We start from the raw sequence: 12,490 nt of genomic DNA, 5'->3' as shown, positions 1-12,490 counted from the left end.
TTTGTTCCAGGTAACCTGCAAAAAAGAGAAGTGGGCTCCAGGCACTTTTCAAGTTAAACCAAGCTCAGGTTTTCCTTAGGAGGCTGTGAGGACACAACCACTACTGGTAAGTAAAACCAATGCCTGGTGGACAAACTTGAAATCCACTATTATTTGTGAAGGGATTTGAGGCTGACCTGTCCCAGACGGATTAGCTGACACCTAAATCTGTGTTCTTCAACAACCCACAGCTGAAGGCAGCTCCAGCTGTACTTGTCTTCATCAAGACCAAGCTACATTTCTGCTTGATTGCCATTCCCAGGCAGCCCTGGATAAGTACACAGATTTTAGCTGCGGCAGAGCAGCTGCATCCACACCTTTGCAATAGCTCAGAGCAGTGCAGGACTGCACTCGCTCCCTCCCAGTCGGAACCCCACTGCACCAGTGGCACCACCCCTGAGGCCGGGGGCGCTCCCAGCAGCCTGAGCACTGAGCAGGGTCGGGCGCCCAGCAGTCTGAGCAGAGGGGGAAAAGTATCACAAGTGGGCTGGGTGCGGCTGCCTTCAGCCCCACGTTAGAAGAAGGAAGGGTTCACACTGTCACCCTCCCTTCCTTCCCCTCCTTTGAGCACTGTGACTGTTCCTCACAGCCAGGGCAGGGAGGTGAGGGATAACTGCACCCACCCTACTAATGCAGGTACACCCTGGGATCACCATACCCTCCTCTCACAGAGGGAGCAGTCCTGGCCATCTCCCCAAACATTAACTATTCGGAACACTCCCGTGGTGTGTAAAGTTTAAATGGGTCAAACGGGCTTTCTCAACCTTAAATATTCCTTCTCCTTTTCACACCTAGAGAGCAGAGCTGCTCCTGTGCAGGCAGCTGAAACAACAGCTGTGAGGTGAGATGGGGTACAGCCAGCCCCCGAGAAGAGAGCTGCCTTCCCCAAGCAAGGAGGTGCTGCTGCATGTTAGGTACATCCCAACCACAGGTGCACACACTGCCCAGCTGCTGAGCAGCTTTTTCTGCTGCGGAGAAGGCACATGGAAGCCAGAGAAGCTGCCAGCACTGTACAGGCAGTGTAAAGGTGAAGGCCCTTTAAATACCAAAATAACCCTGGACAGAGAATCTGACAGAAGCAGTACAGACCTAAACACTGTGAGAGCTGCTGCACTCCTTCAGGGCAGGAGGGACAGGGACTCACCCAGCCAAGCAGCCATGGATGCAGCAGGGCAGCTGCAGCCTCCCTGGCTGAGCACAGACCCCCTTTCTATTGTTTTCATCCAGCAGCAAGAGCACTCTGGGCTCTGTCCCACTCTGACCCTCTCTCCTCTCCCACCCTTCTCCCTGTATCCTCCCTCTCACTGCCTGAATGCAGCTGAAATGAGCCCTCAGGTGCTCCCATCCCAGAATTGGCCTTATCTTTATGAGCAGTAAAGACTGATAATGCTTGGCTCTGTAACTGCAGCCTTCAGCTGAATTATCCTCAGCCCAGACAAAAGTTTTAGAAAGGATTTGGCAGCTCAGTTAGCAGCTATCACCACGGAGCCCAGGCAGATGAAGGCCTCAGACTTGACAAACCCAGAAAAAGCTTTCAAGAGGCACATCACTGGCCCCAGGGAGATCCCTGCACACCCAGAGCTCCTCACCCAGGCAATGCTCGGCTCTGCTGCTTTCCATACACTGTGGCCCCCTTACTCCCTTTTTAATCCTAAGTGAAACAATATACTCCTTCCTAGCTGTGTTCTTGGAAACCACCCCTGTATCTTCAGCATTTCTAGATATCATTTAATCCATAGCAAACTTCAGAATGAGAAATTTTACCCAAAGTCCTAAAATTCTGAAAAATCAGACCACCCCAAACTGCATTTTCCAACAAATGCTATTTTTGCCTAACCCTCAGCAGCTCCACCCACATAATAGATATAACTGCTCCCAGTTTAACTTGTCAAAGAATTACAGGGTTTTCAGATTTGATTTTTTGGCAAAATTTTACAACTAAAAGACTGGAGAAAAGGAAATATCAAAAATGTCTTCTTGCAGGAAGATACGAATATGATAATGTCCCAGCTCATTGAACAAAATAAACTTCAACGTTTCTACTTTTCAGGGGTTTTACCATAAAGCTTTCCATTTAAAAAAAGTGGACATTCAGAATGTACAGTAATTTCACAACTATAAGGCGCACCTTAAAGCATAAAATTTTGATGGAAACCCGGAAGTGCCCCTTATAATCCGGTGTGCCTTATAGTCATGAAATTACTGTATTTTACACCAAAATCGTTTTTCAACCAGTCTTTGCTTCCCTACCAGTGAGAAAAACCTCTGCTTGGTTCCTCTCCATTCCCTACCATTACAAAACTCTTTAATCCTGAACCAATCTTGCCTTCCATGGGAACACATAGGAATTCCAACACCACCACTCACCAGTACCACCTGCACTCAGGTGAGTTACTGGGCACCCTTTCTGCACCCCTGCAGCCACAACAAACTGGGAACAACTGGGAGTATCAATACTCCAGACCAAAGGTGGGAAAATATTATTTTTATTTTCTTCATCACCTGAGCTGATTAAGATTTGATCTTAACAAACCTAAACAAAACAAAACAAAACCCCTCTAGTAGCAGTGTGTTTATTAAAGAACAAAAGCTGCACAGTTTGTCACTGCAGATCTTCCTGGGGAGATCAGCTTCCCCCCACTCAGACAAATTCTTTTTCTGTGTAGTTCTGCAATGCAGTCATGGTGACGTGTTCCCATCACATCACCCTCCCCAACCATAAAAATAATTCTACCACAATTCTGAGCTGATTTCACTGGGAGATCCAGCATAGGATGTTAGAAACAAAATATCTGTGCCATACAAACACCACTGAAAATTTCAGTAACGAGGCAAATTAAGCTAAAATACCTGCTCTCTGCTTCCTGTGCAGACCAGTGTTTCCAAATTATTCAGGTTAAACACTGACTTTTGGGAAACACAGATTATGATCTGATCTTCAAGCTTTAACTAATTTCTAGCTGGGATTAAGAAGAACAAACAAAATTCCCAGTTGTAATGCTGCCTGTAGCAAGGAGACTGAAAGGGAAAATATTTAGCCTCAATGCCCTAGAAATGCAAAACCAAAAGTATCCACAAAGGGTTAAGCTAAAAGACCAAGCAGCCAAGTTCTCTAGAAAAAAAAAAAAAAAAGAAATAAAATCAAATGGACAGTAAAGCCTATTTCCTCCACGCTAATAGAATTACAGAAATTATCATAAGAGCATGTGTCTGGGGACAAAGTGAATGATGCTCTGAGAGATAGGGCTAAGAGGATAAACAAGCTCAGTGCCAAGAACTGAACCCAGCCTGGTGCTCTTTCCCCCACTTCTCTCTCTTAACACAGTCCCAAATGGGGTCACTGCTGATCCTTCCCTAAGGGCAGGCAGTGAAGCACCCATTGGTGCGCTCCTGTCCCACAGGGCTTCCTTCTCATCAGTTCTAAACGTGAGGAGAGAATCCCGTATTTCTCTCTCCCCACTTCCTCCTTGTACACAGATGTGTGCAACAACCACTGCCTGAGCCTTGCACCACCCAGTCATTCCAAATGGGGAGAGCAGTGCAGAAGGTGACATGTGAGCTAACAAGGGAGCTGATGGGCACCTGGGAAATGTTTTATGCTTGAACTTCAACTCCTCCTCCTTTCTAGTGTCCTTTCCCACGAACAACAAGGTTTTGTGTGATCAAGTTGGGATCCTGTAATTGTATTCCCTTTCTCAAATTTCACCTTTCTGATCTACAAAATAGGAATGGTTCGAAGACAGTTACTCGCAAGGGTTTGGTCAACTCTGATTTCCATTCAAAGCCCCAGATCTTTGCCAGGTCCCAGCTGCTATGTTTACTACCCTGGGCTCAGATCCTACCAACAATTGTACATGCCTTTAATTACTCCTGGGGAATAACACATCCTTTTTACATGGTCAAGCACACAGCACATGCAAGATGAGGCACAAGCAGGGAAAAAACCTCAACAGCGTAATTGGAAATCAGCTCCCACCATCTCAGTTCACTGATAAATCAGGCATCCCTAATTCCAATATTCATTTCAGAACAATTCAATTACAAGATTTGTATTAATTAAACTTTCCCTAGCAGATTGGCATGAGCTTCTGATAGATAAGAATCCTGTATAGCAGCTGGTTGGAAAATTCTTCAGCGTTGTCAGATTACCAGGCTCATTTAAGCACCATTTTAAGGACTCTTGCCCACTATCTCTGCCAGAAGACTGTTCTTTGCCTACAACATCTGTTTTAGCTGCACTTTATTTGCCGTTTTCAAAGCTCTGACAGCCTGGGTAGCTGGAAAGGGGGCAGCAGAGCAGAGCTGATGGGAGCTGAGTGCGCAGAGCTGCGCTCAGGGTCCTGCCGGCTGCTGCTTCCAGGCGTTTCACGCACCGCAGGAACCGAGCCTTTCCTGCTCCCTGCGCTCCCACAGTCCTGAGAGCTCCCTGCGCTCCTACAGTCCTGACAGCTCCCTGCGCTCCTACAGTGAAGCTCAGCCTCAACAGCCCCTGGCCACAGAGAGTCATTCATAACACCATGGAGAGCCTGAGCACTCTCCTGCTAACTGCTGCTGTCTGCTTGCTCTGTCAAGGTGAGCGATCGTTAATTTGTTATTCTTTGATGGTGAAGGGAGGGTTGAAAAGGGGAGCAGGAGATGGTTTTGGTGCAAATCATTTTTATCATTTTTAAGAAGTGCAGAAGCACTCTCCAGCCTAAGGGGCAAATGTACAGAATTGTGGTCCAGCTCTTTCTGTTACATAGCTTGTTGTTCAGTGGGGGGTGGGGGTGTAAGTTTATCCTTGCAAATCTTTAATCAGGTAGTCCTGATTAAAGATGCCAAACAGGACACATGAAGCCATTTTAACAGGAAAAGCACTTCACACATAAAGGTGAGGTTTCACATATTGCAGAGAAGACAAGAAAGTGACATTAAAGAGCTTTAAGTACGTGCTGCAAACAGCACGTCCTCTCTCTGCAGATATGCAAAGCACAAAACATTTAAACAAAAAACCACATGAATGCACTTCTCCAGAAACAGTGGATGCTAGATTTAATTAAGGTGCTGGTGACACGTAAAAAGGCGGGCAGTTTGGGATTGACTAGAATAGTTGTTAAGATCTAGATTTAAAATTATTTACCTAAAAGATTGGGGGCTTTTTATTCCAGGAAATCTCAATCTAAGAGATAGAAAATATCAAGAAATAATATGGGCAAGACTGGCAGTTAAAAAGTGTTCATTTTTTACTTTGCAAGTTGGCTCGAATGATTTCACTAATCTGAAAACAAAATTGCACTCCAAGTGAACAAGAGAAGGCACAAGGGATAAAAATCAACCAAACAAAACAAAAAACAAGCAGATCTTTTAGTTGAATAGTTTCACATAGGGGGAACCCTTGTCTTAGGGAGAGGTGAGGTCTCACAGATTCGACAGTAACACCTGGTTTGTGTAGTCTGTCACCTGCACTTCAGTCTGTCACCTGCACTTCTGCCTCACCCCTTTCTCTACTAAAAAACAACTGGCAGAAAATAAACATATCCTTGCAAATATTCATATTTCATATCCTTATTTCTGTTTCAAAGTAACTGTAGAATATGTACAACAGACTTCAGTTTATGCCTTTTCCAAATTTGCATACCGCTATCCATTAATGACAAAACAGACCTTTTCTGGTGTTTCAGCTGGAATTCATGAGAATTTGAGAGATAGTTTGAAGATAGCCTTCTAAAGAGAGAGAGTTTGAGAGTTTGAGAGATAGCCTTCTAAAAAGAAAAGGCCAATGGCTTCTAAAAGTGTCAGGATGGTTATTGCCTAGATAGTTTGACAGTAAAATGACAGTGTAAAACACAGGCCCACAACCTCATCCTGAAACAGGTGAAGTACCTCATTGTTTAACAATTTCAGTTTGCAGCTTTTGCGTTGGCCACAGCACAGGGTTCGAGGAACTGCACTCATGAGTGGCAAAAGGACAATAGGAATCTATTATAAATAAAAACTACTTAGAACAATAAAGGGGTAATTGGCATATTTCTTTGAGTGTGCTGAAAAGTCTTTGAATGTAACAGTTAATCACATTCTAAACCTTTTTTTTTAATATTTTAAGAAGCAGGCTGTTATCCTCACTGTAATCATACCATCATGACTCAGATTAGAAAGCACACTTCTCATTTCCTGGGACTCCTCCTATTGCCAGTCTTTCTAACCCCTTACAGAGGCCTGCTCTGTTGGGCCACACTTTCCTGTGCTCCACAGCCCTGTGGCCTTGCCAGGTCTGGGGGGCTGGGACTGTGAGGGGAAAGGGCTTTTGCACCCTCAGTTCTTCAGTAATTCCCTGAAACTGTTTTTTAACTCATTTGCAGACGTGTGTTAGAAAGCCTTTGAGGTAGCATTACCTTTCACTGGCGGCCGAAGTGAACGCCCCAATGGCACGCTGCTCCTCCCAGGGGAGCTGGGGCTCTGCTCAGCATGAGCTGAGCAGGCCGGGCAGTACCGGGGCTGTGCCCAGCGCTGGCCGGGCGGTACCGGGGCTGTGCCCAGCGTTGGCCGGGCGGTACCGGGCCGGTCCGGTGCCCACACTGTGCTCACCCCGTGCCCTCCGCAGGCTGCAGCGGCTCCGAGGCCGAGCACCGGCTCTATACGGCCCTCTTCGAGAGCTACAATCAGTTCGTACGCCCCGTGAAGAACGTGTCGGACCCCGTCATTGTCCAGTTCGAGGTGTCCATGTCGCAGCTGGTGAAGGTGGTGAGTACCGCCCCGCCGGGCACAGCGCCAGGCCCGGCGCCTCTCCCGACACACCTCTTTTTTCCAGGACGAAGTCAACCAGATAATGGAAACCAACTTGTGGCTGAAACACGTAAGTAGCGCTCAGTGACAACCCAGACGGCACGGGCTCACTTCTTCTCCGGGGAGGGGAGAGCCGCCCGCACAGCCGGGCGTCTGCGGGCTCCAGGAGCACCGGGATCCAGGCGCGGGTCCTCGGGGCACAGAACCATCCCGGGAGTGCAGCCCTAGGCAGGATCCCTGGACAGGATCCCCGGGACAGCACCCTTGGAGAACATCCCATGGCAGGATCCCTGGACAGAATCCCGGGAGAGCAGCCCTAGGCAGCGTCCCCGCCCAGCATCCCGGGACAACAGCCCCGTTCCCCCGCTCCGCGCCGGCGACGCCGCCCGAGCTCTTTCCCGGGGCGCTGCCGCCCCCCAGCGGCGACGGGAGGGAAGGGACGGGACAGGAGCAGAGGAAGAGACGGGACAGGAGCAGAGGAAGGGATGGGACAGGCAGGGAAGGGACAGGACAGGAGCAGAGGAAGGCTGCTGCACTTACTGCAGTGGCTAAATACAAGATTTTTGCTCCAAACGCGCTGCCTTGGCAGACACCAACACAAGACATACCGTGGCACGGAGGTCTCGCACAGCTGGTTAGCTCCGGTGAAGTGACAACAAACCAAAAATGTGTACTTCATGTCAAAAGGGCTTTGTAAAAATGCAGTTACTCACTGTTGCAGTCAGCTTAGTAAGCAACTTAACTCCCATCTTTAGCCTAATATTCAAACTGGGGTTTAACAAGCACTGCTGCCAAAGGCCATACCTGAGCCATAACACCCTGGAGCTCTCTCTGACCCAAGGTCCCTCGATTGATGCTCACAACTTGCACCACAGCCTCCAGGAACTTGCTTTCACTGTCCCACTGATACCTGTTTATTTGAGATCAAAGTTATTGCAATCTTACATTCTCCGAAAAGAGAGTGTCTTATTCCTTCTTCCAGCTCATTCCAGCTACTGAGTAGGCATTCCTGGGACAGAGTCATGTATATTTAAGTCATATATGGATATGACCAACAAGGTCTAGATAGCTAGGCCCACCTACAAGCTGCACATGAACAAACACCACACATATGTGTGTTTACTAAAGAAACATCTAAACACTGTAGTATCCAAAATAAACCAACCTAGGAAGTGATATGGCAGCACTTAGTTCAGATCTAGTCCACTGCATTTCAGCTTCTTCACAAACCTAACACAGACTCATTTCTACCATAATTAGATCTGGAATGATTACAAGCTTCAGTGGAATCCAGCAGACTATGGAGGTGCTGAATTCATCCGAGTTCCATCTGGCCAGATCTGGAAGCCAGATATTGTTTTATATAACAAGTAAGGCTCTTGCATATTTAACTTCTTGATTCAGAGAGAGAGGGGTGATGTTACCAGTTCTAAAAAGATCATCATCAGCAAGTTCACAGAATGCACTGAAAAGCTGCTTTTCAACACACCTGTGTCCTGCCTCCCCCACTGCTGCTCTCACCTTCATGCCAGATGTCAGCACCACCAGGCAGGAGCCAGCTCTAACCCAGAGCTGCAGATGAGCAGCCCAAAGGGAACTTGGCTTTTCCTCTTCACAAGCCCCTTCGAGTCACAACTTTAACTGAAAGAAATGCAAATTCCAGCCTTTCAGCAGTCAAATTCACCATTTGACACCTTTGGCAAATAAAAGCCACAGATAGAGTTTACTTTAGATGTCCATTTCTGAGACTATAAAGAGCCAAACCGTAACTAAATGGATCTGTAAGAAAGCAATTCTCAATGAAGTGGACTCAGCTACACAGATCCAAAACTCAGGTCTATGGATCAATAGCAATGACACTCCTTTTCTGATTGGGGCCTTAAAATTTCAAATTACCCTTTAATTTTACTTTTTCATATACTCAGCTGGATCATATAAATTAGCAAAGTGGGACTTAAAAAAACCTCTTACCAAATACACTCCTTATACAAAGATACACCCCAACCCTAACCCCTCCTTCCATAGTTACTACCTGCACTGTCCACAGAAGAGTTGGAAATACCAGTAATATTCTTATCATCCCTTGAGTTCTGATGTTCTTGATCAATCTAGAATAGAACAGAATTAAATAATTCAGTTGGGAGGGGCCTACAAAACTCATCTAGCTGGATTGCCATTTGCAATCTGTTATTTACCATTTTGAATATTGATTGCACCAAGCCACGCTATTAATAAGGGAGAATATTTGCTTTCAACTCCTCCCTGGTGAGTTTATAGAGCTGTTTGTTTCAGCTTAACCATGCAAATTTATGATGGTCACCAACTCAGTCCTGCATGAGCAATTCAGCTCCAAATAAACAAGTAATTGCTGACTTCCCCAAAACAGATTAAAGAGTTAATGTATTCAGTCTGAATGCATGAAACTACCTGGAGTAGATTACTCTAATTTTTGCTATTTTTACTTGCTTTACAGTGCAGTTGGGGATTTCCAGGTTGATGACAAGACAAAGGCCCTTTTAAAATACACAGGTGATGTGACATGGATACCTCCAGCGATATTTAAAAGTTCATGTAAAATAGATGTAACCTACTTCCCATTTGATAATCAGAACTGCACCATGAAGTTTGGCTCCTGGTCTTACGACAAAGCCAAAATTGACTTAGTTCTAATTGGCTCTACAATGAACCTGAAGGATTACTGGGAGAGTGGAGAATGGGCTATAATTAAAGCTCCTGGGTACAAACATGACATCAAATACAACTGTTGTGAAGAGATATATACAGACATCACATATTCTCTTTACATTAGGCGCTTACCCTTGTTTTACACTATCAATATGATTATTCCCTGTCTGCTGATTTCTTTTCTGACTGTCTTAGTTTTCTATTTGCCCTCAGACTGTGGTGAGAAGGTGACACTCTGCATATCAGTGCTTCTCTCTTTAACAGTGTTCCTTCTTGTTATCACAGAAACCATACCTTCTACTTCCCTGGTAATTCCTCTTATTGGGGAGTACCTGCTTTTCACCATGATCTTTGTGACTCTCTCAATTGTCATCACAGTATTTGTACTCAATGTGCACTACAGAACACCCAAGACACACACGATGCCCGTGTGGGTCAGAACCATTTTCTTGAACTTACTTCCCCGGATCATGTTCATGACAAGGCCTGCCAGTGATGAGGAGAACAATCAGAAGCCAAAGCCATTATTCACTTCTGAGTTTTCAAACTTGAATTGCATCAACAGTTCTGAAACCAAATGCTGCAAAGATGGCTTTGTTTGTCAAGACATGGCATGCAGCTGCTGCCAGTGCCAGCGCACCAAGTTCTCGGATTTCAGTGGCAATCTCACTAGAAGCTCAAGCTCTGAGTCTGTAGATCCTATGCTTTCATTTTCAGTTCTGTCACCAGAAATGAGAGATGCTATTGAAAGTGTGAAGTACATTGCAGAAAATATGAAAATGCAGAATGAAGCAAAAGAGGTAAGAACATATTTTACTGTTACTCAAACTACGGATACCTTTTTGCCATTAGAGTGTTTGGTAAGAGAAAGATCTCAAACAAACAGACAAAAAAGATAAAAGAGACCATTATTTTATGCAAGTAAATCACACAAGCTGTATTACAAATATGTGCAATTTTGAACTTGTATAACTGAGAAGCAGCTCTGCTACACAGTGATCTCTTTATTGACAATACACATACTGAGTGAGGCATGTTAAGGTAACCACTGCTGGGGAACACACCAAAGCATCCATCCCATGAGAGCTGAAGTTAGGATTTCCCAAGTTAAAATCTTAATAGTGGAATTTGCTGACCCTGTGGCCTTTAGAAAGTTACATTCTCCCTCCCACAGCTTACCATTAGCAACAGAAATGTCAGAGTGAATGTCCCTCACAGTGATGATGGTGCTCGTTCTGTTGCTGCTTCAGAGTGAAGTGCTGGAGCTAAATGGGGCAATTACTGCAAGAGAGTGACCAGCATCTTTTACAAAGCTGCATCTTAATACAATAAAGGAGAAAAAAAAGAAAAGGTGTTTTTTTACCACGAGCAGTAGCCACATCATCACAATTTTTAAATCCCCAAACTATGACACTTCATTCTAACTTCACTTTGTTTATACTGAAACCAGAACTCTGCTTAGATTTAGTACAGAAAAATACCGGGTTGCTTTGGGGTTTTAAGTTTCCCTTAACAAACAAATTCTAAGCCAAAAGGAACAAATTTCAAAAACAACAAATGCATTATTAATTTCTTACCATTCTTGAAGAAAAACAAAAAATTTGAATTCTCTCAATAGTAACTAAAATGATCACCGAGTTACCATTAGTATATAACATACAGAATACTTCATTGTCCCTCTTGCTATAAAATTCAGTGTAGAGAAAAAGAAAATTAGAAAAATCAGGTGGCTTTTGAAACTTGGTTCCCCTTTTACATGAAAGGTACAGAGATGAATTTTACATCATGCATGAAAACAGTCAAATTTCAGTACTACATAATAATGTACCAAATAATTATATACCAGTTAATCTTTGATTTTTACATACTACCTAAAGACTAGTAGGAGCAGTCTGTTTCAGTAATGTTTTCCGGAAAAACCTTCATCTAAGAAAGCAAAGCTTTACACTTCTACATTTTTGGAATAGAGAAGTTGTGTTTCCTGAAGTCCAGTGCCTTGGTGAACAACCTTTTGGATTTGAAGCAGTAGCTTTTGGCATTGCTGCAAAGAGCATGTTCAAATAAAGCTTCTTCAAGATGAATTCATTAGTCAGTGAAAGCAGATGTGTAAGATGTGTATTCATAAGGATATCTACATACAGAAAAAACTGTACTTCTTATATGAAATGGTATTATTGCCAATGCAACTTATTCACCTAATAAACATGCCAATTTGCTACTCTCTTTTATCTTTTCAGATTCAGGATGACTGGAAATATGTTGCCATGGTTATTGATCGTATTTTTCTATGGGTTTTCATCCTGGTATGTATTCTAGGAACAGCAGGATTGTTTTTACAACCTCTGATGGCTGGAGATGAAATGTAAAGATTAAATAAAATGCTGTGAAATCAAATAAAACTGCCAACCAACTCTGCATCCCCCTCCCAGCACATCATGTCTCTTCCATGTGTAGTGGAACAAGGATCTCTCTTGGCTTCAACTTTGTTTGACCAAGGCAGCTTTGTTCAAAATGTGGAAAAAGAACAGTGATTTCACGATTATAAGCCGCACCATTTTGACTAAAATTTTGGTCCGAACCCGGAAGCGCGGCTTATAATCCAGAGCGGCCAATATATGGATGAAGTTCAGAATTTTGCCAACCCGGAAGTGCAAGCCCGCACCAGCCCCAAGCTGAGCCAGAGCCCACCTGGCCCCGGCAGCAGGGCAGTGGCGGTGCTTCCCGGCCCCGCAGGGCGCCTCCAAGCGGCTCCGCTGGGCTCCCAGCCCCCGACACCGGCGGGCCTGGGTTCTGCGCTCCCGCCCGCTCCTGCGCAGCGCCCGGGGCAGGGCACCGGCCCGGCCGGTGAGCAGCAGGGCCCACCCAGCGCCGGAGCCACCCTGGCACTGGGGCGGGCTGGCAGCGCTCGGTGGGACTCCGCTGCTCGCCAGGAAACTTTCCCACCTGCAGCCCCCACCGCCTCCGACAGCCTGGGGCAGCAGGTCCCCAGCCCCGCTGCCCTCGC

The 12,490-nt window shown here is 45.3% G+C and overlaps 1 protein-coding gene across 1 annotated transcript; it reads left to right on the top strand.

The window, feature by feature from the left end:
* The first annotated feature begins 4,365 nt into the window (after positions 1 to 4,365).
* Positions 4,366 to 12,071, top strand: CHRNA3 (cholinergic receptor nicotinic alpha 3 subunit). The gene is made up of 6 exons (XM_033070698.2): positions 4,366 to 4,611; positions 6,620 to 6,759; positions 6,827 to 6,871; positions 8,062 to 8,171; positions 9,275 to 10,286; positions 11,724 to 12,071. The coding sequence occupies exons 1-6, from the start codon at positions 4,557 to 4,559 to the stop codon at positions 11,850 to 11,852; spliced, it is 1,491 nt and encodes a 496-aa protein (XP_032926589.1). The 5' UTR covers positions 4,366 to 4,556; the 3' UTR covers positions 11,853 to 12,071.
* The last annotated feature ends 419 nt before the right edge of the window (positions 12,072 to 12,490 follow it).

This window comes from Catharus ustulatus, chromosome 12, assembly GCF_009819885.2.
Source record: "Catharus ustulatus isolate bCatUst1 chromosome 12, bCatUst1.pri.v2, whole genome shotgun sequence".
NCBI classification, from domain to species: Eukaryota; Metazoa; Chordata; class Aves; order Passeriformes; family Turdidae; genus Catharus; species Catharus ustulatus.
This window is presented reverse-complemented; position numbering and strand designations above follow the sequence as displayed.